Source organism: Sitodiplosis mosellana, unplaced genomic scaffold, assembly GCF_009176505.1.
Source record: "Sitodiplosis mosellana isolate CC-2019 unplaced genomic scaffold, AAFC_SMos_1.0 Smas_scaffold_6226, whole genome shotgun sequence".
NCBI lineage: Eukaryota > Metazoa > Arthropoda > Insecta > Diptera > Cecidomyiidae > Sitodiplosis > Sitodiplosis mosellana.
The window spans coordinates 19,273,087-19,299,835 of record NW_022601467.1 but is presented as its reverse complement, the minus strand read 5'-3'; the positions used below and the strand labels follow the sequence as shown (position 1 = coordinate 19,299,835).

General features: G+C 36.5%; 3 protein-coding genes across 6 annotated transcripts; all 3 read right to left on the bottom strand.

Annotated features, from left to right (window-relative positions):
- Positions 1-6,121: 6,121 nt before the first annotated feature.
- On the bottom strand, positions 6,122-10,282 carry LOC129578695 (transcriptional repressor CTCF). 3 transcript variants are annotated; one of them, XM_055467673.1, is made up of 5 exons: positions 9,939-10,282; positions 7,950-9,134; positions 7,500-7,654; positions 6,696-7,388; positions 6,122-6,620 (listed from the first exon to the last, which is right to left on the bottom strand). In XM_055467673.1, the coding sequence occupies exons 2-5, from the start codon at positions 9,094-9,096 to the stop codon at positions 6,549-6,551; spliced, it is 2,067 nt and encodes a 688-aa protein (XP_055323648.1). In that variant the 5' UTR covers positions 9,097-9,134; positions 9,939-10,282; the 3' UTR covers positions 6,122-6,548. The 3 variants fall into 3 exon arrangements, with proteins under 3 accessions (XP_055323648.1, XP_055323646.1, XP_055323647.1); XM_055467671.1 differs by having other exon boundaries at positions 9,281-10,106; XM_055467672.1 differs by lacking the exon at positions 9,939-10,282 and adding an exon at positions 9,196-9,784.
- Positions 10,283-10,555: 273 nt separating this feature from the next.
- On the bottom strand, positions 10,556-22,148 carry LOC129578699 (motile sperm domain-containing protein 2-like). The gene is made up of 10 exons (XM_055467678.1): positions 20,059-22,148; positions 18,220-18,366; positions 17,727-17,904; positions 17,496-17,659; positions 17,149-17,414; positions 12,411-12,501; positions 12,165-12,277; positions 11,851-12,051; positions 11,566-11,745; positions 10,556-11,466 (listed from the first exon to the last, which is right to left on the bottom strand). The coding sequence occupies exons 1-10, from the start codon at positions 20,159-20,161 to the stop codon at positions 11,284-11,286; spliced, it is 1,626 nt and encodes a 541-aa protein (XP_055323653.1). The 5' UTR covers positions 20,162-22,148; the 3' UTR covers positions 10,556-11,283.
- Positions 22,149-22,252: 104 nt separating this feature from the next.
- Positions 22,253-26,278, bottom strand: LOC129578696 (xenotropic and polytropic retrovirus receptor 1). 2 transcript variants are annotated; one of them, XM_055467675.1, is made up of 9 exons: positions 26,124-26,278; positions 25,757-25,893; positions 24,859-25,012; positions 24,151-24,786; positions 23,659-24,060; positions 23,384-23,575; positions 23,079-23,248; positions 22,655-22,897; positions 22,253-22,474 (listed from the first exon to the last, which is right to left on the bottom strand). In XM_055467675.1, the coding sequence occupies exons 2-9, from the start codon at positions 25,823-25,825 to the stop codon at positions 22,343-22,345; spliced, it is 1,998 nt and encodes a 665-aa protein (XP_055323650.1). In that variant the 5' UTR covers positions 25,826-25,893; positions 26,124-26,278; the 3' UTR covers positions 22,253-22,342. The 2 variants fall into 2 exon arrangements, with proteins under 2 accessions (XP_055323650.1, XP_055323649.1); XM_055467674.1 differs by having other exon boundaries at positions 25,757-26,184.
- Positions 26,279-26,749: the final 471 nt, after the last annotated feature.

The window sequence follows — 26,749 nt, the reverse complement described above, 5'->3', positions numbered from 1 at the left end:
TGCCAATGTATTAGTGCGTACATGAACAGTAGCCATTCGGACAGACGCATAGAAAACAACTCATTTTACCCAAAATTCGGTGTAAATTCCCCTAAAATAGTTGAAACCGCTATATTAACCTAACTCAAGAGTAAACTTTACACTCAAATGTTTTGCTGTGTAGCAATGTCATAGAATTGTGATCATAGGTTTTTCCCTTGTGCCCTTCAATTTGACCTTCAACCAAATATTTCTTTTCTCTATTTTGGATCATAGCGATAAAAATCGTTTTCTAAGTTTCTTCCGTAATTTTGGCTTTGAAAACATTTGGAATGGAACGGTTTTTTGGGCTATAAAGCTCATTGTAGCGTGTGACGCAACGATAGTAGCAGTGTACCGCTATCGCCGCCCTTTCCATGCGCAAATCAATCTTGTAGAACGATTCATTTTCACGTAATTCCATGACTCAATTTAAATATTTAGATTTATCGATAGGCTTCAAACGATGGCCGATACGCCGAGATTGCGCAGCCGATCATGTAATAATAATGCACGAACCGTTCAGTGTTCAATACATCAGAGAAATTGTTGTTTCAAATGCCATCGTAATGATTTTTCTGATTTCATTTTTCTTTTTCAATGAATTTTACTGTGAATTATTGAATTGAATTGGTCAACGCATTTACGCAATATCGTTCGATGGCTTTCGATTATGTTCTGATCAAGATGGCATCCCGATTTATTGCCTTTCGATTGAACAAAAGTTTCCATTGAATCCGCGCTAAATTTACTTCTTTTGAAAAGTGACAAGCCTTTTATTGTGGCAATTGCAACGGTCACAAAAGGGAAAATAAATTTACATTTTTTCGTTGTCATTAATGCGAGCAAATTAAAAAAAAATGTGATGAAATCATTCTGTGTTCATTTGAAATTGCCATGGGCGAAAAACGCCTATTCATCAAATGTTTTGATCGCAACACGATACATGGCATTGATTATGGTTTCAACGGACTTTCTGCATTCATCTGCTGAGAGATACACATTAATGTGTGCCCCGAACGCTTACTCACGTTCGCATGATTTCTTCTCTGTGGCAAATTTGCGAAATTCCAAATTGGCCCGTAGCTCATTCCATATGCACCGCATGTCTTAATGAGTTTCAGCAGGTCTCCGAAAGACGATTTATTTTCGAATGAATTTAATATTCAGTTTAATTAAACTGTACTCAAGATACCAACGATTAATAATCATATAAACTGTGACCTGAGTGATTTTTCCAAGAAAATCCCATGAAATTCTCTGTCATTGTTTCAATGAATAAACCGTTGGTATTGGCGAAATAGAAACATTGCATTTTTTTTCTCTCTTTTTCAGATTGAGCGCTGAACAGTCCATCAGTTCAATGTCTGGTAGCAAAATGTTCATTATGCTCTCGCGCAAACAATTTCGTCTGCGGTTTTTTCAACGGGTTGATGCAGTGTCGTTGTATGAGAATGCTGAATAGCATCCAAATTGAAACGGATACAATGAAAGAAGGTCGATTTTCAATCATATAGTGTATGTCGTACATACTGCACGTAGTTTTGTTTGGTTTAACAATACAGATTTACATTTTCGATATGTTATTAATATTTTATTGCCCGAAATATTTATTATTATGTTATGTTGGGATTTTTTTAATCTTAATAACGTTATTAAGATTCAGCATAATAATCACATAATATGTTATGCGCTATATCGGGTGTTATCTTAATAAATCCTATGATTCGGCGCTAATAATATATTATTAACTATAATAATAACATATTATCAAGATGGATTTATTAACTCAATTAATAACATATTATTAAGATGCAATCTTAATAACGCTTTTTTCGCGCATTCTTTTCCCTAGCTAGAGAGAAAAAAAACACTGTATGGTGTACACAGCTATAACAATGCAGACAAAATATGGTAAAATGATCCTTTCAAGGTCGAGACTGGCGATTTCCTAAACTTAATGGTTAAGTTCAATACATGATAATTCCGTTTCAAAGAATCATTTTAATTTAATTGCAACAGTGCAAAAATTCATGGGTGTACTCTGCAGTGAAAAAACAACTTGTCAGTGCTCCGGTGAAAAAAATGCGCGAAAAAAGCGTTATTAGGATTGTATCTTAATAATATGTTATTAATTGAGTTAATAAATCCATCTTAATAATATGTTATTATTATAGTTAATAATATATTATTAGCGCCGAATCATAGGATTTATTAAGAAAAGTCCAACATATTTCGTAAAATATTATGTTATTATTATGCTGAATCTTAATAACGTTATTATTATGTTATGTTGGACCAATATATCGGCCGTTATTATTATGTTATTAAGTATAGTTAATAATATGTTATTGCCTGTAAATCTGTGTTTAGCAACGGCATTTTTGTCGACATTTCTATACGATTTTGTGTCTAACACCAAAAAATCAGTTTATTTCATTACATTTTTTATATTCAATCGAGTCAATAGAAATATTTTGAAAACAAGGTGCGATTTTCAAGAAGGATTTTCTGCATGATTTCTTGACGGACAACAAATTCAATTCATTTCAAACAAGGTAAGCTAAGATGGAAGTCTCAATCGTTTTTGAATGAGTGTAATTTTCGTGAGTGCAATTGATAGCAGCATAAATTCGGATTCTAGTAATATAAATAGGGAACACTAAAACAACCAAATATAGTGCAAACAAGGTGGTATTTTAAATTATTCGCATTTTTTTTATTCGTAACTCAGTCACATGATTTGCGCGCAAATTCTTACCGCAAAATAATGAATCAGCATATTTTAAAATCCTAACATTTTATTCACGCATATTGTTTATTCGATTTTTCTATAAAAAACTCATGCAATGTGTGATTTCTATTTAGAATTTTTCGGTCATTTTTCTTGGATTAAGCAATATTTGAATGATACTTCACATTCACTTTTACCAAGTTTGTGCCAAAAACACAACTCTGGCGCTAGCAAAAAATGACATCATTGAATGTGCTATGAATATCCGTTGGATTTTTGTTCAGTGAACAATATGAAATGCATCTCATTCGATTCGTTATTTTTTGTTTTCATTTCAGTCACAACGAAAATGAATAAACTCGCTAAAGCACCGATGTATCGCAGACCACCAACGAAAGTCGCAAGATCGCAACAATCGACGATGTCACTGATCGGCATGAACGATGACTGTTTGACGAGCGTTTTTGGTTATTTGGACACTGTCAGCTTGGTAAATCCGAATAAAACCAATAAAAGATTGAAAAACATTGTCACAGACCGAGTGGTTCCAACGGAAGCTGTAGAATTTGATCTTGGATCGTCACGACCAACAATTTACGCAATGCTGGAACATTTTGGTAAAAAGATGACCCGAATTTCAATCATATTGGGTCTGGGAATTAGTTTTGTCGATTTTTTTAAATTTTCAAACATTTATTTGAATACCAAAATGAAATTACATTTCAATCAAAATATTGTCCATCGGAAGCGATGACCTTCTGCCACAATGTGGGCAATTGACGGATGCCTGCCTTAAAAAATTCCTCATCTTTTGAGGCTATAAATGCATCGAGCCAATTTTGGATTTCTTCAACTGAAGAGAACCGCTCTCCGTCCATATGGTTTTGCATCAATCGAAACAAATGGTAGTCGGAAGGAGCCAGGTCTGGGCTATACGGGGCGTGAGCCAAAACTTCCCATCCGCTATTTTCCAAGTAGTTTTTGACCGATTTCTCAATGTGTGGCCGAGCATTGTCATGTAGGAAAATCAATGTCTCTTTTCTGGTCTCCCATTTCGTGCGTTTTTCTTTGATTGCTTGTTTCAAACGTATCAATTGTTGTCGGTAGAAAGGCCCATCGATGGTTTGACCACTTCTCAGCAGCTCATAATACACCACTCCCTCCTCATCCCACCAAATAGACAGCATTACCTTGTCGCCGTGAATTTCTTGTTTTGGCTGTGATGTTGCTGGTTGGCCGGGCTTAACATACGATGCTTTGCGCTTGGGGTTATCGTAATGAATCCATTTTTCGCCACCAGTGACAATTCGATACAGAAAACCTCTTTTTTTGTGCCTAGCGAGCAGCATTTCGCAAGTCACCAAACGCCTTTCAGCTTGAGCCGGCGTCAATTCATGTGGTACCCAATTTGACAACTTGCGAATGAAACCAAGGGCCCTTAAACGATATCCAACAGTGCTTCGGTCAACATTCAATGCTCTGGCAAGCTCATCTTGAGTTTGACTCGAATCTTCATCGAGCAATGCCTCCAATTCCGCATCTTCAAACTTTTTTGGCTGGCCGGGACGTTCCTTGTCTTCCGTGCTAAAATCACCACTTTTGAACCGTGAAAACCACCGTTCACATGTACGTTCCGATGGAGCATGCTCACCATAGGCTTCCACCAACATTCGATGCGCTTCAGCCGCAGTTTTCTTCAAATGAAAGCAAAAAATTAATGCTTGCGGGAAATGTTGCTTTTTCGGTACAAAATTTGACATATTTAAGGCGCAAAAAAAAATGTTTATCCAAACTTCGATGAAATGATAGATGATGATTTTTGTAGTTTGACACTAGACCACTCATGTGAAAAAGAAAAAAGTATTGCCCGATACAACCATGCAAAGTTACGCCATCTTTTGAAAAATCGACACGATTAATTCCCAGACCCAATAGCTCATCCCGAAGCACAAGCAGCGAAATATTTTGCGTTTCGATGGATTTTTGGAATTGCTCACCGTTTATGGTACATCGGGTGAATTGCAGCAGCTTACTATCAAAGGTGGTGTTGGTGGAATATACTTCGACAATGTGTTTGAAACCATTCTGCCGTACGTTCACACACTCAGCCTCCAAAATTACTTTTCTTGGTGTAAGTCTATCAACCGTTTCATGGAAATCATCCCGAAGCACAATCTTCGCCATTTGTGTTTGGACAATGTTCCATTGGCTGAAAACTGGCTTTTTGTCAAATCACTACCACGTCTACACAGTTTTTGCACGGAGTTGTCTCATTCATATAGATCGTATTCCGAGCTGTGGAGATATATTGCCGAAAAACCACAATTGACCACCTTCGATTTAGTTGAATGAACGACAGAAACGACAGCAAAAGATGCGAAAGAAAATGTGCAAATCGAATTGTCACATTACCTTCCGAACATCACGCGAATTGGTATGGTCGATACGAAAAATTCTGGCTCACTAAAGTTGTCCCTGGCCAGACGTAGCAATGCAAAATTAAAATAGGAACACCTGTCCAACTTCACAAAATTGAAGCATTTCAGTCTGAAATCGCATGCCAAAGACTTCAAGGATTCTGGTGATGTTTTTCACATTTTGGCTGGCCGAAATACAATGGAATACCTGGAACTGATCACTGGCTTCATAGTGCGAGTTCAGTTTGATCACTTGTCTCGCCGAATAACACGCGTGAAATCGCTCCAATTTAGTTGATTTCGGCCGAACGCATTCAGATGAATTCGTGGGTAAACTATTTGAAAATCTCGCCGGATTGCACGAGTGCACCATAGTTGGCAGCCCCCATCATCAAATTGGTTCAAACTGATCGAAACTTACGCGCTTTGAACATGATATCATTATCGCCATCTTTCTACCGAAAATCGGTGAAGGTGCGACAAACGGCTCATCTCGGTCCAGTGGATCAACCGCTCGTCATTTGCGTCCCTAAGGAAATTGTTGACAAATGCAAAACGGACCTCACTAGCCGTACGTACTTGTATTTAAATTTATGTACACAATAGTTAGACACAATTGTGCACACAAATCAAATGTACTACAAATCTATTTTAGGCCTAAATGTGTACAAACTATTCCATAAAATAGACACGCATTGCGCACTGGGGTATGAACCAGCCATCATCACGCTTAAATCAACATTGAAAGTGAAATAGATACGAGAGATTCCTTTATTTTAATTAAATGAATAGAAAATGACGAGGAAGGAAGAAATTGTCAGTGGTGTGAAGAGGCTACTTTTTTAATGAATTTCCAGACGTTACTCACTCAAGTTCCACTGAATGTTAGCTCTCTGACCTAAATCCATTTGAAAAATTGCCGCAACTCTCGACCAATGTAAACTCCACGCAATGAATTTGCCACAAAAAAATCTACAGTTTATTTGAATTCTGTTAAATTTTGCCATTAACAATTGGAATTATCGTACTCTTAAGCTATTCGTTACGGTTACTGATCAATCAGCCAATGTCATTTCTACGAGAATACAGCAAATCTCTGTGAAATGTGACAGCCAAGTCATGGCATGGTAGGATATACAAAAATATGTGTAAATGTCCAATTAAATTTTGATATCATACTTTCTAAACGAAACGAAAAAAGAATTATAACAGTTAAATGATATCAGTGGATCAATTGTCTGCAACTCATATTTGCATATGTGTGAAATTAGTTGTTATTGGTTCTACTTCTTAGCATTCAAGTATACAATCGAAAAACAATATTCTTATTAAATCACAACTAAACATATTGAAATCAAAATGCGTCGATTTGAGGTCGACTATTCAACATAGTCGAGAAGTTGAATTGATGATTTGTCCCCATCTTCTTCGTCTTCGACACCATCTTCTTCCTATAAAGCACAAAATGAAAACAAGAAATTAGACGTTGTTCAAGTGGTTGCTTAAAAAAAGGCAATGAAACTCACCACAAATCCAAAGCATGTCGACATGTCTCGATCGACTTGGCCCTTGTCTTGTAATGGATCCTCATCTTCCAGATACAGTTCGGCTATCTCCATGTTCTCATCTTTGTCTTGCAATTGAATCTGGCTATTCTCATCCTCTTCCATATTGATCACTTCGACCACCATGTAACGCTGTCCATCCTCTCCAACGGCCATGATGGTTTCCTTTTTCGTTGGCAAATCTTCTTGCTCGATTGATGTTTCATCCTCGCCATCAACATAATCTTCTTCGCCCTCATACTCTTCTTCGTCCTCGAAGCCCATGTATTCGATTTGTTGGCCGTTGACAATTTGGACACGCTTCTTGCGGCCTACCTTCAATGCCATCGCGTGCTCTCGCACCGATGAGTCGGGATCGTGCAATGACATGTGCCGTATTAAATTGCCCTTGTGCCGGAATTGGCGTTCGCAAGATGGGCATACGTGAGTTTTTTCCTTTGGTGTGGGTGGTACATAGCTTGGATCATGATATAAATTAATGTGGCGTTTGAGTAATTGCTTCTGACGGAAGGCTTGATCGCATTGCGAGCATTGAAATGGTTTTTGATCAGTGTGGACAAGCATGTGAGACTCCAAGTGACGGGCCGATATTGAAGCATATGGACACAATTCGCATTTGTAACACTTTTCACCTTCGTGCGTCTTGGTATGGATCTGAAAAGAAGAATAAAGTCACCATTGTTAGTTGCATTGTTCTCATGCCGAATCTGTCCCGATTTTTTTTTTGACAGAATGAAAAATGAAGCAATCGAACTCTGTGCTTGCCTTATAACTATAGCGATCAGGGAATGAGTTCCCGCATCGTTTGCATTTGAGTGGTTTTTCTGCTGTATGTAGCTTTTGTACGTGGATACGCAAATCAGTCTTTCGTCCACAAGTCGTTGGGCACAGTTCACAATGGAACACTGGTTTGTCACCAACTAGATGAAAAAAGAGTAAATGTAGCATAAGATTTAGACATATTGTTTGTGTACGTAGTTGATATGCGGGGTTTAGAGCGAAAATGTAATACAAAAAAGTTGCGCGGAAAAATGTCGATGATAAATGAGCGGAAATCTATATAGTATACTGTATAGTAAACTATAGTGAACTATATAGCTATCTCTTTTCATTTGACATTTTTCCTTTCAACTTTTCTGTATGACATTTTCGCTCTAAACCCCCTCATATATAAGTCAACATGTGAAAGAGGTAAAATAAAAATAGTGTCCTTACCGCTATGAATAAGCTTGTGTGCCTTCAGCGAATTGGATTGGGTGAATCGGGCCTGGCATACATCACATTCGTACGGTTTCTCGCCGGTATGTATGCGTAAGTGTCGCTTCAATTTAAATGTGTCCGGCGATGCATATGTGCAATGAGGACATTGATATGGTCGTTCGCCCGTGTGACAACGAATGTGACGTTTCAATTTGCTCAACTCAACACTGGCATAATCGCATTCGTGGCACTTGTGTGGTTTTTCATGCGTGTGTCGATACCGTACATGTCTGACCAATTCACCAGATGTTGTAAAGCAGCTGTCACAGTACTTACACAAATGTGGCTTGGTTCCCGTGTGTGTATTTACGTGGTTTTGCAATGAAGCCAATGTTTTGAATCCACGTTCGCACACCGAACACTTATATGGTCGTTCCTCCGAATGGGATTTCATGTGGCGCGACAACAAATACCGTTTTGGGCTTGTGTAATTGCAATAGTTGCACATGTGCATTGCTAACGATACTCGGGATACTTTCGGCGTCTTAGCACCGGATGAGGTAGCAGCTGAACCGGCTGCTTTTCGTTTATCCTTTTTCACGGGTGCATCGTCGTCACTCAAATCCTCATCTTCTTCGAATTCGTACACTTTCTCTTCGACACCATCGTCAGCCAGCTCTTCATTTGTCCCATCATCGACCGGTGATCCTTTGTCATCCATAATATACACATAGCTAACTTCACCATCGGCATTGTCTCCTTCGTTCGTATCAAATGCCACCGCATCGTATTCACTTGCCTCCACTTTTGTTGTGATAATATTTTGTTTTCGCGTTTTTGTCGACACCGTCGCTTGTTCAACTTCCAAATTGTCTTCGCCCGCCGAGTTCTCGTCGTCCTCTTCGACGATAAACTGAATATTGTCACCATCAGGCGGTTCAGTTAACACCGGCTCCGAATCCTTTGTCGCTTGGTAATAATAATTACCACTCTCGTCGACAAAATAAGTGCCTTCGTCGGTATCCTCCATGGTATCTGTGCCGTTGGTCTGAAGCAATGTGATTGTTTGCTGGTTATTCCCTTCCAAGTCTTTGTTGAATGTTTCCAAATATGAATGTAATTCGTTTCCCTCCAATTTTACTTCTCGGAGCCGCGTCGTCATCGCTTGCTCAACACAACCGAAAACCACTTACGCGTTGCCTACAAGAATGCATAGTTTTAAATTAAGTCTGAACACAAATGCTTTTCAATTTTATTATACCCAACACATTCTAAATAATTATCATAGAAATTTTCAATAAAAAAAAACTACATCCGTACGCAATACGATCAAATGAAAATACTACCTATCGAACGAAATCGTATGCTGTATAGGCATACTGTCAAAACTGTCAAAACTAAAGACACTGTATTTCCCTCCGTATATATACACACAGCTGCCGTGTTGCTTTGCGAGAAGAAAAAATTACGATTTTCGAATGTACCCAGTATTATACACATACAAACGTTTCAATCGTACATCGCACGTCAGCCATTTTGATTATGCGACGAAAAAGACTCAGAAAATTTCTACGAATCAACTTCAATTCATCGCATTTTCAAACTTTGATGTTGTTTCTCGGTGAAATTGTTGTCGAAAATTTTTGCAAAAAATTGCGGCTGACAAATCGGGATTGGGAAAATAATAAGAATGAAACTGATTTTGGATTTCAAAACTAGGTGGCCGAACACTAAAAGTCTTCGATTCTTGTAAATTATCACCGTCGGCGCTGTTGGTGCGCGACACAAGAAAAATGGCTGACAGCAGTAAAAAGCATTTTTTCAAACAGATACACACGACTTTTGTCACCGCGCTCACCAAAAAATTAAATTAAACCAAATATTCCCGCATTTATTCGCACAAAACCACCAATTTACCAACGCAATTCGATTGATCTACGAAATTTGCAAATAAAATTCAACGACAAAATGTTTATTGAGACAAAAAAATATGATTTCACTTACGCAAGTATCGAGTATATAGAAATGTTTTGAAAAGGAGAATCTTTTTTTTTCTCGTCGCTTGAAGAAATAGCTATGCGATGAAACTTCGAATGATGGCCGTAAAGGGCGTTGTGTATAATTGCACGTATACGTACGCTCTTCTCGGCTTTATTACAGCAACTGTTTTCCAGTTCACAAGAGATGGCGTCAATACCGAATGTATAAAACCGAACAAAACGAACCGAATCCACGGTAAATTGACACATGTTCGTGTGTATTGGTGTGTATACCCAGGCCATTCGCTATATATGTGTGCAAACAGCACTAACATCAGTGTATGTCAGTCAATGTTCGTGTCTATGTATGCATGTGAGCCTGTATGTCGAACAGTTGTTTGCACAAATTCGGATAGGGCATGAAGTCTGGTTCACAATGCGCGAAAAGATTTGAAAACAGAAAAAAATGTTCCGATTTTACTTACTTTCGAACTTGCAAAGGAGAAAGTAAGCCATATTTTTTTTCGCGATTATTCAATTGAATAACTCGGATGGAAATTTCCATAAATCCAATTCGGATGTCTTGCTAAGTAATTTTGCATATAGTTTTTCATATTGAATGAAGAATAAGACGCATTGGAATTTGTTCTAGTAAAATCTGGTTCACTTTTTGTGAATTTGATTCAAATTTATTTATTTCTTTCATGTTTTTTTTTTAATTTTTTACAATTAACTTCTTTTATTGTTTCCTTGTTTCTTTCTTCTTGTCTTATACAACTAAATACTTACAAATTCATCCAAATTTTTTGAATTAAAGATAGTGGCATTAAACACACATTTTTTCTCCTAAATTTTAATATAAATACACGGTATGGTTCTCTCTCCCAAATGCTCGATTGAAGAGAATGGAAAAATAATATATAAATCAACGAAAATGTTGACCAAAAACCATGTCACAAAAAAATCGGCTACAAAAATCAAGTGCAATAATTTTTTTTCTAAGACAAAGCAAATGAAGAATGTTTTAATGATGATTACAAACAAATATTTACATACGCAAAAATGTTGAGAAAAAAAAAATACAGAGAAAGTCTCTGAACGAATAGAAAAAAGGCTCACGGCGAGAATAAATTATTTCAATTCTCTTGTAGAAAAAATATATGTCATTTTGATGTGTGTGTGTGTGTGTGTGTGTGTGTGTTTAAGTGCATTCACCACAGTTTGAATGAAGCAATTAAATGTCTACGAGTTCAGGAGCAACAAATGTACAACTCCTTAAATTGCATTTCAAAGCACCCACCCTCCCAGAAGAAAAAAAAATGTCATTGGTTTTCTTTCCTACGGTTTGTTCAAGCCATGTACAAGCTTTGTCACTTGTAGCCGCGCATCGGTTTCATACAATGTTCGGGGCTGTTGTTATTGATTTCAATTTTGAGTATATACACAATGGCTATAGACAGCAATAAGAACACGAACACGGTGATCCATTGAAGTTTCTGGTTGAATTTGATGCGTGTTTCTAGTCGTCGCGTTGTTTCCACCAATTGTGAGACCTGCCAAACAAAGAGCAAAATGCATTTTGTTCATTATTGATTGTGAAAAAGAAAATGTTTGATCGAAACGGTAGTGATTTTTTATGTCGTTTGACTTACAGAGTTTGAAAAATGCACCCATTGACGATCGGCATCGATGACACCGCCGTTATTTAAGAACATGTTACTACTTTTATTCATGTCGCCTCCGACACTATTGCTAGCATTTAGATTTACATTTGAACCGATACTGCATTTCAATCGATGTTGTTCAACCGAACCGCTATTGTTCTGTGTGTTCTGTCGAAGGAAAAATGAATGGAATGAATTAATTGGGGCAAAGTATAGGAATCAAATAAAATTAGGCCATTGCATCCGCAGGATCAATTTGCTTTGAAATCGTACCTTCCATATATCGGCAATGTCTTGCTGTGAAGCATTCAAATCGTTGATTTCCATGCACATGACCAAAAATTTGTCCTTATTCAATAATAATGTCACATTTGGTCCAGATTGTAGAACAACGCTGATGGTGGTACTGCTGCCCGGTGTTAAAATACCAGTACTTGGTCGTACACGAAACTTTTCCGGTGACGTTGTCTTTATCTGTTAAATGTAAACCACAAATCAAACATGTAATCAGTCAAGAGCTTAGCGGTGGATATGCAATTGCAAAATGGTTCTCTCTTTTTTTTTTAATAAAGAAGGTCTCGTCATACCTTATAGGTAATTGGAAATTTAACAACATTGAAAATGTCAACGGTCCCAATAAGTTCACTGCCCACTTTGGCGAATGTGATGATTTCGGCAGGTGCTATTTTCAACATATTACCTACACAATGCGCAATAAACAAAAAAATAAAGAGAAAACAGAACGAAACATAAGAAATTAACGAACAAAATTCAGGCAATCATTTTTTTCTTCTTCTTCTTCTTCTTTCACGACGCATTTATATATAACTTACTTCCAGTATTTTCGATGTTTTTGCCACCGTAGCCAAATGATTGATCCGACATTGGAATCTCGTTCACCGAACTTGTTTTCGCAAAATGTACCTAGATGCGTGAAATTCAAAAGTGCCATCAGAATTTATTTATGTTAAACAAAAAACCGAAAATTAACTCATTTTCACTCAAATTTCTTGATTCTTGTCGTTTTGTTTTGATATTTTTTTTCCCTTTCGTTTGCAAATTGTTTATGGAATTAACCTATGGACTTTTGATTTGGATCAGAATTTTTTATTAGTGTTGTTGAGTTGTGTTTAAACTCAACGTTGTGCGTTTAAAATTACTCTCAGTTTTAATCGCTCGATTGAACTTGGTTGAAACAAAAGTATGACCTTGACCGTAAAATGACACGAACACGTACATCAGTTTGTATTTATCGGACACGAGAAAAATCAAGATGAAGAAAATTAGTGGGCTAAAAGTGTCGATTTTATTTTGGGGTCGATATGTAAATGCTGTTGCTTGTGCAACGCCATGAATTGAGTCGAATGAGAGAAGCGACAAAACATTTTTGTGGTGCGAATTATCGCCAACTAATCTCATTAGCTCCACATATATATTCACACATTCACGAAAATGTAGAACAAATAATATGTCCGGTCGTGGGTTATTTTTCGTTGTTTCTCGCCAACTATTTCGATGTAATACAATTCGGCTTGCGATTGAAATCGATCAATTCGCTGTATGAACACAGTTTTGATAATAAATTGAATTTATGGTCGAATGGATTTATTTTTCTGCCTTTTCTGGGCCTACAACACATCATTGCTTTCGTTGCAACTAAACAGATGCAAAACAGTTTCTGCATTTTTTTCTTCTTTCAATAAAATTTTAAAGAAAACAAAGACATTAAGTAATGAATAATTTGTACGTTTCGACCGGATAATCATTTGAAATGTTTGCAATTCTTCTATTACTCGTTGTTTTGGTCAATGAATTAATTCACTTGTACGTCACATGAACGAATCAACGAACCAACGAAAAAATATTACTCACAAACACGCAAAACAATAACAGAAAAGTGAGCAATATATGACTGTATAGCTATACTTGTAGTTTAATTGGATATTTATCGCTTGTACATCCTTTCTTATTTTATTTGTTCTTCCAAACCATTATGCATATATAATCTTTTGATAACTTAAATCGATTGAATTTATTTAGTAGCTATAGTAAATGAGATACCTTCGTTTCAACCAAACGAAATTTTAATGGAAAATCTGCACCAAGAATCCGAATAAATTAACTAATACGCGATACGAGAGAGAGAGCACTAAATCGTCAACTACAAAAAGAAAAGGTGAAACAAACGCAAATGCTCGCTTGACTTTTGCTCATGCATTGACAACGAATTTTCAGTTGGGATACATAGAGGCGCGCGTATGCACATACAACTGAACGAAGTGTGTGCAAAATCGGGTCAATGTATTGGTGAGCGTTGCTTCGAATGTGTCTATTATTATTTTTATACTTTTTTTTCGTTTGGTCGTTCTTTCGTATGTGTGTGTGCGTGTGTGTGTGTGTGTGTGTGTGTGTGTGTGTTTGTAAATATTGAGTTCGATTGAAGGGAACTGAGATGCTTGCCGTCTTTTGCCGTTTTGCATATCTGTGCGAGTTTTTCGGTCGTGCGCTCTCGTGTATGTATGTGTGATGAAAAAAAAAACAACAACAGACAAACAGACAGAGAAAGATAATTTTCATTCACTCTGCTCACCACTGGTGTAGTGGATCGGTGAGCACTGTTCATCTGTATACTTTGTAACGCAAGTTCGATTCTCGTATTGTTTCAATTGAAAGTAAAAACGTTTGGAATTTGAATTCAGCAGAGCAATGGAGACGATACAAGAAGTTGCACAAATCGAAACAACACCAATTCAAATAACAAAAACAACAACAACAAAAACGCGCTAACCGTCACAAATGTGAATGTACTGTATAATTATTAAATATGGAATTTATAGAAGAAGAAAAAGAATGCATTTACAATGACCGTTGAGAGAATTATTCAAATATCTTTTTTTCATACAATGTTCAATTGGCCGGTTTTTATATTATATACCGTGATTCACCATGGAATATTACAGCATATTAATAAACATTGAGAATAACTTGAAAAATACTTGTTGAATTTTTAGCTTATAAATGTTTTCTGTCTTCGCCAGAGAATGATGTTAGCGTCTTTCTCTTTGTTGTCACGGTTAAGTCAGCCAAATCATTTCATCATTTCCATTTACGCTACCAATTTTTTTTACATATTCGGCATACAAGTGAAAGTCAATCGTGTACTTTTTTGACATAGTTTTATCCATCGAAATAAAAAAAATCCAAACCGATTCCATCTACCATTTTCTCGGCATACAATCGAAATCATACTTAAAACAATCTCTCTCTTTCTCTCACACCAAAGTTGATCTCTATATTTGAATCGCTTTTGAAATTCAATTCAATTCAAATCATTTATATTCGTTTGTATAATACTTTATTTAGGTTTTAGCTGTCTGGTCTATAAATAAATCCGAAATTCGCGTTTTTTTTCTGGTCAAATCAATACATACTTTAGTCATATTCACCGACTGCACTGCTTAATTTTTGTCACTTTGAATAATATTTTCTTTTCTTGACTATTCTAAACTGAACAATTCTACAATGAAAAAAAAAACCGATGCGTCAATTATATATTGGATACTTCATTTCAGTGAGACAGTAATGGCACAATTAAAAAAATTGCTTATTGATCGATCCAAGTATTCAATTTTTATAGGCGTAATTATAGCAGTTGGAAAATTCCATATAGAAAAAAATCTATATTTTGGAAAATTGATGCGAGAAAACCAATGGTTCGGTCAAATGGAACATTGGTGAAGAACTGAAACTGGGAGAATATATTCGAACGATATAGTCTAAACCATTGTTTGTAGTTCAAAATTTCGTATAATACTCCGTATGGACGTGTGTGCTCAGTAGGCAGTGCGTTGATTTAAGCGTGCGTCAAATAGACACACAGAAAAAAAAGAAGTTGGCCAACGGATTTTTATGCCGATTAAAAATGATACGTTATACACTACTGACCGAGATAGTGTGAATTCAATAGTGAACTGCAATTTGCACCTAATTTGAACGACGAATACTATGAAAAGAGAAATAAATGCATTAAAATGGGTAGACAAAACGAACGAAGCGATAGTCTGTGACTGCTTCGATGGGGGGGGGGGACAGAGTATACAATGGGGCGACCATATTTAGTGACATTCAATCTCCGCTTTATTGAAAATTTCATCAATTTATTGATGATTCGGTGCTCTATTTACTTTATAGAGTTCGGCCGGTTTGGCTAGGCATTTGGAAGCTTTAATCGCCAACTGGGCTGAAATATTTGCGAATGTATTTCCCGCGTGCAGGCACATAAACACATTAGCGACACTATAAACGTCGCTTTTGCTGGCACACACATAATTATTAATTAGTGTGAGACATATAATTCGTTTTATGTACATTTCGCACGCAGCCAATATTTATCGTTAAAAATTAAGCCCATGTTGTTCAATCAAATGAAATCGAAGTGCTTTTCATTTTTTATTGTCTTTGGATGTCAGTCTGAATAGATTTAGACAAAAAAAAAGGAGACAGGAGACCCGAATGGATGTGATAAGGTCGATACGCAACGGTAGCCGGGGCACACCTAATAACAGCTAGATATTATTAGTAGAAAAAACCTGAAATTGAATACACACTTTAAGGTCAAGGAAAAGGTGAGAGCGTTTGTGTTTTACGATAAAGGAAATACGACACGAATATATTGACGTCAATCATCGACGACAGTGAAAGACTAAATATTGACAAATATTCCAATTTTAGCAATAAAAACCATGCACCATTGTGCCTTTTACGTATAAATGCTTGGTTCATTGTTTGGGATGAGGTGTTTTTATCCGAAATTAAAATTCATTTTATATCGTCGACGTCGTCATCGTTACAACGAAGCCTTTATCCACTAATTGGATTTTGATGGAGCCTACAGACGAGCGAATAATGCGTATACCATAATCCTAAAAACGATAATGACCAATAAAACGTGCTTGATGTGGCTAGACATTCGATTTTCGGTTAAAATCAAACCGACTCGGCCCAAATATTCATTCTGTTTACGCAAAATGGGCGAAAAAAAACACACAGAGAAAACATCAGAATCGCTGTGAATCGTAGTCTCCTTTGCTTAATAGCACATTGTGTAGTTGGTGTTATTATTCATCGCGTCATGTACACAATGCAAATATACAAACGAAATATCATTGTCATTGATTTACATCGTTAATTCTGTGCTCGGCCGATGACGAGGTGAAAAAGTGTATGTTTAAAATTAAAACAAATGACTTCAAATGAAAACATTGATTCATTCAAACGAACACCGCTGTTGACTGTTTACATTTTAATTTTTGTCGTCTAGAATGATTAGTGGTCGTCGTTTGTTGTTGGTTATTGTATACTTTAAACAAGTATTCACATGGAGTGCGAATATTGTCGTTTTTTTCCTTATAATTCTTTAAGTAAAAAAAAATTATATTCAGTCGCTTGGAATTGAGCGATAAAAAGCTCATCAGTTACATTACACAGATGAATCGTATGTGAAAATCCAAACACCGACATATGTACTGCCTAATCGTATGTAGCGGAAGCAAAGCAATCTGATTTACCAACCTTTTTGTCATGATTCACGACCACCGTATTGTTATCATTTTCGTCTTTTGTCATGATTATCCCCTTTTGACCATTTAAGCCGTCGTTATTCAATCCATTTGCGTGTATTTTCGACGGTTCAAACCTATAGCGATAATCATCTTTGCCGCCCCAGCAAGTCAACATGTTGTCTTCGGTAATGTATTCGCCTAAATTCTTCGAAGTAACGAAGCGTAGTGAAGCAACGGCTTTAGGTGGTAATAATGCTTTTATTATATTAAAAGCGGCTGAAATTAAATGAACCCAAAAAAAAGACGAAATAATCGTGGTGTTTTATCAGCAAACAAGCGATCAATGTCAGTATTTACCGGTTAAAATCCACGGTAATTCGTACACAAAGATGTAATTCAAGTTGTTTGGGTAATAGAATTTTAAAAGATGTACAATTTGCTTCGTATAATCCAAATCCAAGTTTTTCAATCCGGTACCAGCCAAGTCAAAAAATATCGATATCGTTCCGTAATTTTCCTCCCTACAATGATTGAGATACAATGCTTTTTATTCTTATTCTGTTCATACATTACGGATTCAATGCTTACCTGTTCAATCTTTCTATCCAGTAGATGAAATTGCGTATCAGTTGGTCGGTGTCTCGAAGCCCTCGAACGTGTAACTTGGATTTGAGCACCAGTAATACTTTGCCATCGATATCACGATTACGTGGAAACATTAAACCCTCATTTATATACTCCATATTGATGTTGTCCTCTGAAATCTCTGTAAATGTCAAACACACACACACACACAAACAATCAAAAGAAATCCAAGTGCATTTTTCATCAGAGCAGCAAAGACACTTAATCAAGTGCTAACATTCCAATTGGAATGATCTGCATGCAAAGCATGCACTATGAATACAAAATCAGTTTTCATAGTAGAAAACAATAAGACGTATTCAACGAGATATCGTTGATACAGTACAGAACAAACAGCAGTTCTCAATTGCTGTGTAGCACTTAACAATGTATAGAACTAATTATTCGTCATATTTTGTTTGCGTGTTGAAAATGATTTCCTTAATTTGGAACATACCATTTGTGCCGTAGGTTTTTCGCCATTCGCATGTCTCCCACAGCATGCTGAGTGATGCTTTGATGTCGGTGTCATGTTGTTCAAGGAATCTCTGCAACCAGATGTCAGTGGATTTAATTCGCTCAATATCTTTCGGATGAAAGCCGCCTAGTTGAAGAGAAAAATGGAAAACAAAAATTGGTGTTTTTTTTGGGTATCGTTTTGGTGCAGTGGAAAAGTCCCAATTGCTTTTGGCTATAGTTTAGGAAAATTTAAGCCACTCGGAGGAATTGTATTTATTAACTTCATACTTTTGACCAGTTTGAAATCTGGAAATGTTCTCAATTAATTGTGATTAATTGGATTACTTTGAATTTGTCATAGAGATGTACATTGTCTGTACAAGTCTAATGGGCGAATGGAACTGGTATTATAACTTGGCTACGATAAGTGATTACTCGTCTATCCATTTAGAATCCAGAAAATTCGGATTACCGGAAATGTTATCGTCATAAAACCAATACACATTCGACATACGAATGTCAAAATTGTGAAATTGTCAGTGTTAATTTTAGCGATTTCTTTCTCTCCCATGAAGGTAATTGATAAGCCTTGAAAGAGTCATCGGTTCTTTTGGTGATGTGAATGCCAAGTGCGCGCGATAACATGAAATGAGAAGGGAAACCCAAGAGATAAATCAATGAGCATGCAATGTGCGTATGTCTGTGTGCACTTTGCATTGCAATGAACTACACCGAACAAAATCGGAACAAAAGCCAAGCACATGGTCACGATTCCGGTTGCAATGCATATTAAATCAAGTGATACCAGTGAGTACAGTTGTTTGAAACCAGTTTTATGCACGTTGACGACATGAAAATGAAAATGTCGTCAGTGAAACATGTTACGCACCGTCGTTGTCGGTGAGTCCTTGTTGAATTTTGTGTACTATCGAACGCTCAACAAGTATTTATTTTTGTTTTGTACAATTGGGTAAGGTTCAGTTGTTGTTTTCTGGTTCATACGGTATTGATATAAAGGTCTGTCTCTCTTTGCGTTTTGGTATAGATTTTCAAACGGTACTCTTATATAAAGTCACATAGCGGTTATCAGTAACCAAAAATCAAGTGGTCGAACGTTTGATGAAAACTAAGAAACATCGAGAGAGAGAGAGAGAGAGAGAGAGAGAGAGAGAGAGAACATTGGGACACAAGCAAAAAAAACCAAAGTGTATCAACTCTGATTGGTTAGTACGATGATTGATTGTGAGTGCATCGAATGAATGTCTCTGATAAGAGCAATACAAGACGTTATAAAATCTTCTCATTTCAAACACACTCTATGCTTCTTTTTCCAATCTAAGCATGTACACGAAGCACGGCTGCGGTTACATGCAACGCGTCGACAGAACGAAGAAGAAGAAGAAGAAAAACAGAAACAACGAGCCAGACATAATAATCAAATAAAACCAAAAAAAAAAATTATGAATAAAAAGATGACCTTGAATCCAATGAAAATAAATGCGCGAGTTGTCATCACATATTATTTTTAAGTGGTGAACATTTTAACGTGTGAATTCATCCAGCAAGAGATGCGATTACAACATTGCTTACACACAACGATTGACTATGTACATTGTACACCGCGCACGTCTTTGGTCTGAAGGTGGAATGAGCACGTTGTTTTGCGCTTTGCATGGAACTGAAACAAACTTGAACTGATTTCAGTTTCTTCGAATGAATGAAGCAAAAAAAAAAAAAAATAAATGAAGACTCACTCCGTGTTAGGTCAAAAGTAAATTAGCAGAAACAAGAAAATAACGAAATTTAACTCAAAATTGTCTAAAATAAAAACGCTTACCTTCACATGGAGCTCCGTCACGATCGAGTCGTTCAAAAAATGCCGCTCGTAATTCTTCAATTTGAGCGATTGTCGGCGTAAGAATTGTTGCTTTCGGCTGCATGGTTTCGCTGTTATTGTGATTTGTCGATTGAATGGCAGCTGAATCTAACTCGTTATCCAAAATGTCAGAGATATTTCACTGAACTCTTAATTAAATCTTAATTAATTATTTATTGTATTTAATTGTGTCTAACTAATTCAATTTAATTGAATCTAACGAATAACAATACACAGTGTGAACACAACACTTTATCTGCACCAATCTGCACCAAAGCGACAAGTGTTTTTGAGAAATTCGATGAATAAGAATACACTTTGATCGAGCAATCGTGTGCTATCGCACGTTATTTCGAAATCAGTCGCTTCACTCACTTCAAGAATACGCACTAATACAATCCGATTCGATTGTAACGATAACACGACTGAGTCCGAAAAAAAATACCGTTTTTTATTCTCTTCTGATTGTTCGTACTTAAACTTAGAAATCAGTCGATATAGTCAATGCACGAACTCGTGTCCGATCAACTAATATTGATCAATCGGGTCAAGCCAATTATATGTATCTCTTGTTCAACAACGATTTTTCCTTCAACTTTGGGTGTGCGTATCTTTTGAAAAACTGTTTCAATTCACTACAGTTCCTTGCATTCAAATTTTTGCCACTAATATCCGTTTTAATTTTTGTGCATGAGTGTGTCTCTTGCTCGTGCGCGTGTATCCAATCTCTTTGAAGTTAATTACAAAAATGTTTTCTAGTTACAACCGACCGAAGAATGAAACATAAAAAAAAATGAATTTAAAATACACACAGAGAGCAAATGTTTGAATAGCGAGACCCGCCGTTTTGACATCAATGAAGTTGAATGCAAAATGCTCAAAGATTTACATAGATCACAGACATATATATGTATAAACCCCGAAAAGTACTATTGCGGTAAATAGTCACTGTAACACTACTAACTTTGAACACAACAAATCATTCGCAATGAAAACAATAAAATGTATGTATATACATACATTCGTATGGGCACAACTACAACAAAAACATCAACAGCACTGTACAGCACACAGTACACATCGGCTATGTGCCACAGTCTAAACGGTGGTTTAAACGAGAAAAAAAAATAATAAAACTACTACATCGTCTTTCCTCTTCTCATTTTTCGTTTGTTTCTTACTCTCATCGGTACGCACAATATCACTTATTCGCTTTTCCTGCGGTCGCTCTTCTCATTTATTTTTGTGCGGCCGTTCATGTTACATGATGCTTTTGCGCTCGGGCGACACTTGTGTTAGTGCGTGAACGATCTGCTGCTGCTACTGCTACTACTCGGCTGATGAATGAACGAACGAACGAACGAACGAACAAAAATACATCCAAAAAGTATACATTTTGTTTTTCATTTTTCATTTCGTCTTCAACAATATTTTACTTTTGACGTATTCGCAGCTGTTTACAGTTGAATTAGATAATCTTTTGACAACTTTCAACTAGACTTTCAATGTGGGCTGTGTGTTAAGTTGTCATGCAGTTTTTCATAGTTATTGTTATTGTATGCGCGTGAGCTGAAACGAAATACATTGACGCGATGAACTTATTTCGGTTGGTCATTCGACATGGCAATTTGAATCAGTCGAATAATTTGAATTAATGTATGTTACAAGAATAATGAGTGGAACTGCACGCCAATAGCCGTATTAGTGAATACATTTGCAATCAACCGTCACCGTCAAACATGTGCTAGTTTTGTTTGTTTTGTTTCGCTTGTTTCGCCTCTTTATTCAGCTTGTGTTTCTCTGTCTTTGTCTCAGTCTTTCGCTCTCTCGCTCTCTGTTGACTTTCCCATGTGAATTACATTGTGGTCGAAAAAACGTGTTTCTTTTCGCACTCTAATCGATTATAGTTTAGCAGACCAACTTCAAATGCTCGTACTGGTAACTTAGTACTGGAACTGGAACAAGCACTCTTGATTTCAATGTTGAATTCTTGTAACGCACTTCTTTTTGTTGTTTTTTGTTGTTGGCCGAGTGTGTATGTGTATATGCATAGACTACCGTTTGAAACGATCAAATGTGTACGATCGGCAATTGTAAAATTGGTCAATTCGATGGGGTGGAGGGGAAGGGATCTAATAACGTCCACTTGTTCTTATTTGAAAATAATTATTCATTGCATTGCATTTATTTATATTCACAGATTCAATAATAATGTTTTTATTTCATGGTTTTAAATATGCCTCTCTCATTCAATCTCATCGATCGATTCACCCTGGAATAGTATCCGTAATTCACTCTTCTTTTTAGCCAAGCCTTTTGTCTTGGGTCGCCGATGTACAACGCCATTCTCCTCATCCATCATTCGTATGATTGTAATCTGAAATTCAAACAATTCAATTCAATTTCACGTTGTGGCTGTTTTTTTTTTGTTTTTCTTCCATGTAACATTTAAATAACTTTTTGTTGTCTGTTTCTAATTGTCATATACCAGAACATTCCATATTTACACGTTTTCAATTTTGTAACGACACAATATTGGAGTATGCATTTAACTCACCTGATCGGAACAATCCATTGGTGCCACGGATATATCTCTCACAGCTCGGAATTTACCACAGTTATTCAAGTGTTCATTTTCTAATCGAAAATAGTTCCAAATAAAGCGTCGAAACACCTCAAACGGACTTAGAATCGTCATCATTAGTTCGCCTTCAATGTAGCCGGCCTTTACAAGGGACATCGACAATGTCCATCCGAATCGCAGTATCAGGTCTTCGACCATGCCAAAATAGTAGAATAACTGGCAAACAAAACGATATATAATTAAATCCAAAGTGAAATTGTATGCGCCGACAAAATTGCATTCCAGCCAACAATGTATGTGTATCTTTTCAAAGAGTCAACAGTACAGATAACTCGGAAAATGCAATTGAAAAACTAATCCGGCATTGGAAAGATGATTGTACTTGAGTGTGACCTACATTTGATGAATACACTGTTTCCTCTCGCAGGAACTTGTTGTCGCCCGACTTCATTTCAAGCAAACCCCAATCCATTTTGATGTCCCATGCATATGCGTAGCAAGATGAAACAATCGACGCAATTATCCATAAATAAAAGTACGGATTATTCACATTGCCTAAATGCGATCCTAAATGTGCAAATACAAAAGGTTGAACAAATTAATTGAATTTCTTATCTATGGCAATGGGCATGCATGCGATTATTATTTATGAGGCAAAGCGCACACTGTGCATAGCACATGCATACACACACACACACTTACCCGTCACAAATGACAACGATGAGAATATAACAACGAAAAATGATGTGGAATATTTCAGTGCATTTGCCAAATGTGGTAATGCTTCACGTGTATCTCGATAACGGCGAATGCATTGTGCAAATCGAAACCAAGCTGGCAACATTGCCACCATCGGTCGAATCAAATACGAACCCTCGACACAAGATTCAACCTCTGCAAAATGAATTCGACAAACACATTAGATTATTTCAGTTCGAATGCAATTTGTGCGATTGAAGATCGGTTTCGGAAATTACCTTCGGCGGATGCCGTTTCCCAATTTGGATTATTGTAATAGAAACATATTAAAAATTGTAAATCTAAAAAGGCGGGTACAATACTGTTCAATTGGTCTGCAACGAAAAAATCGGCAAAGCTGACATAGTAAAATGGTGCCAAAAATATGCGCCACAATACACGAATCGTCCAAAAGCGGGCTTCGTGTCGAAATGTTTTGGTTGGATTGAATAAAAACAATGCCATTAATATGTACAGTGTCAATGGGCTTGCGTATGTTGGTATCGAAAGTGCATCACTGTACTGAAAACTGAGAACACATATCGTCCAAATGACACCGAAACATGCACCAAATTCCATAATATGTTGCTCGGATAAATGATTTCTTGGATCGATTTCGAATATCAAAACGTGATTAACACCTGGCGAACAAATGAAGAGAGAAAAGAAATCACATTCAAATTAAATTAAACGCACGCAAAAACTGAAGAAGACTGATTGAAAATACAAACCTGCTGATCTCCATCCGTGTACATTAACACCCCATAAGAATAGAAAACCGATAATTAACAATGGTCCACGAAACAATCGAATACCGATTTCCCAGTCTTTGTTCGAATGGAATATGCCCGTTAAAATGACGGTCACCATCAATACGATAAAGGCACCCGAAAAAATTCCAACTTTAAATGTGATCCATGGGCTTTGTTGCTCATTTAACGGAGGCACTCGTAATCTTTTCATCGCCTTTTGTCGATCACCACCTTCGATGTCTTGCGTTACTATGGATTCGGTGTCATGGATGAGCCGATCAATGTCTTTGTTCACATGGAAATGACCCACTTCGACATGATCCATTCGCCATTTTGCTCCTAAATCAACGTTCAACAGTTTGTCATGCTTTTTCAAAATTTTCCGGAATCCAGTAAAATTCAATGTTTGATAGTTTTGTAGTAAAATCAATCCCAGATAAAATTCACTGAATGCCAACTTCAACTCTTGTACTTTTCGCGCTGGTTTGGTTTTCTTGCGCAGCAATTTTTTTGATCGTGACAACGACTTTTTCGAATTCAATTGACTATCTTCCAGCGCTTCACTCAATTCGGTGCGTAAATTGGCAAATTTTCTAGTGGCTTCCGCTAATTTTTCTGCAAGGGAGAAATCGAAAGAAATTAGTATATGGATTTTCTTTTTGAAGCGAGTAAGTTTGGTGAACCAACCTGAATAAAATGTGTTGATTTTCGCTAATTCCTTGTCACAATAATGGAAGAATTGTTCGTCGAATGTGGCAAAGTATCGGGTTAAAAAGTCGGGCTCAATCAATTCAGCCGATGGTGCCTGCTCTATGGCACTGTACAGCATTATTTTCATTTCCTATTTTAGAAATAAAACGACAAAAACGGACATTTAAAATCATTTCCAATCATATATTTTAGTGGGAAAATGGTTTTGGTATCTAATGTTTATGTTTTCTTTCAATATTTTATCGATTTTTCCAAGAATACGTTCCAATGGTGAACATTTGATTCGCAACAAAATATCTCACTGCTGATGTGAGCAAAGCGATTTTCTTCGTCAAAATTTCAATAAATTTTTCGTCATTCTGGTATTCTCAACTCAACAAACGCCGTAAATTAGTCTTCACATACTTTGCTCATGAAACGCCGCTCGTAATTTTTAAAAGTTGTTGATTCACTAATTTATCAGTTTGAAACGTTGCATGTTCTGTTTCATGCTTCATTTCAACGAGATAAGATTCATTGTTGTATGTAGAATTGGCTGATTTGCTTATTTCAGAAAATGAAAAAAAAAAAATTAAAACAGCAAATGTCGAAACATGCAAAACAAAAAGCGAAATTAATCAGTGGAAATAAAATTTGAAACAGCCCGCGCGATAAATGTGATGTCATCAAAACAAAAAACATATGAGTTGTGGCGCACGCGCTCTTGGGCCTCATACTGCTAGTGACATCCATGAAACTTTCTATAGCTGACAACCATAATCGTCAGAAGAGTTTGATATTAATTAAATTTTCTTGATTTGTTTTCTGTATCCTTAATCTTCAATGTAAAAACAAAAAAAAAACACAAACGACAACAATGCGACTGTTCATTTACCTCATAGTTGATGTACGCAGCACGCCATTCAGGTGTAATATGTGCTGATAAATGTTCTGCGAACTTCATGGTTTACTTATTATATTGGTTGACAACAGGTTTGTTGAAACAAACAGAATAACAGAAAGAAAAAATAACTAAAACAGAGAATAAAGAACGAAAAGGGAGATGCAGTTGAATGAAAAAGTCACTTGATTATTTTGTTGTCGTCGTCTTTGATGTATGTATGATTTCTAATGGATTTTTATGTTTTATTATTATTCAATACGGACTCAAGTGTGATGCACTCAAATAAATTCTATGAACACCACATATTTAGATAGATACACAGAGAGTGGAATACACGCGCGCACACACACACACTCACACAATACAGAGACGATGTGGAAATGGCGATGTTTTCGTGACGACCGCATCGCTCTAACTAAAGCAAACAAGCATTTTCCATTTGATTGATAAACAGGCAATTCACAGAGCGACACGACGCTCTATACACGATAACCAACACGACGCACATACAGCGTGTAGACATTTAAAGACATTTTGAACTTCGCACAGCGTGTGCAGTGTGCTTATGTTGTGTATTTTGTATTCCTAAAAATAGATGACTCCTTGTTACAACTTTCACGGCGACGTCGTCGTGTGTATATTTATTATTACCTTGTTGTATTCAAGCGCTCAAATTAAATGGAATAAACTGACCGTTTCTGGGTCAAACAAATGAATATTTTATTATTGGATTTATTTCCTTTTTTTCTTGCTTTTCTATTCTCACTTTCTCTCTCTCCCTCCTCTATTTCTCTCCGTGTGTTTTTGTATACAACTTGTTATTTGTTAGAAATTCTCCTTGGTTTTTTCCATCAAAAATTAACTCGTGTTCTTTTAATTCTGAAAAAAATGTTCAATTGTACTGACTACAAACATTTACAATACCGCGTCCAATTAAAAAGCGTTGACATTTCATGGATTGATATGCATTGTTTTGAAATTTAC

Excerpts from the sequence above, each read along its gene's own strand:
- LOC129578695 (XM_055467673.1), bottom strand. The coding sequence starts at position 9,096 with ATGACGACGCGGCTCCGAGAAGTAAAATTGGAGGGAAACGAATTACAT. Across the intron at positions 7,655-7,949 it reads ACACAAGCTTATTCATAGCG|TTGGTGACAAACCAGTGTTC; the intron begins GTAAGGACACTA and ends TTTTTCATCTAG. Across the intron at positions 7,389-7,499 it reads CTGATCGCTATAGTTATAAG|ATCCATACCAAGACGCACGA; the intron begins GCAAGCACAGAG and ends TCTTCTTTTCAG.
- LOC129578699 (XM_055467678.1), bottom strand. The coding sequence starts at position 20,161 with ATGCAGCCGAAAGCAACAATTCTTACGCCGACAATCGCTCAAATTGAA. Across the intron at positions 17,415-17,495 it reads ATTACCGTGGATTTTAACCG|CCGCTTTTAATATAATAAAA; the intron begins GTAAATACTGAC and ends ATTTAATTTCAG. Across the intron at positions 12,278-12,410 it reads AAACATCGAAAATACTGGAA|GTAATATGTTGAAAATAGCA; the intron begins GTAAGTTATATA and ends CGCATTGTGTAG.
- LOC129578696 (XM_055467675.1), bottom strand. The coding sequence starts at position 25,825 with ATGAAGTTCGCAGAACATTTATCAGCACATATTACACCTGAATGGCGT. Across the intron at positions 25,013-25,756 it reads CTGCGTACATCAACTATGAG|GAAATGAAAATAATGCTGTA; the intron begins GTAAATGAACAG and ends TTTCTAAAATAG. Across the intron at positions 22,898-23,078 it reads AAACAGTGTATTCATCAAAT|TTATTCTACTATTTTGGCAT; the intron begins GTAGGTCACACT and ends TTTGTTTGCCAG.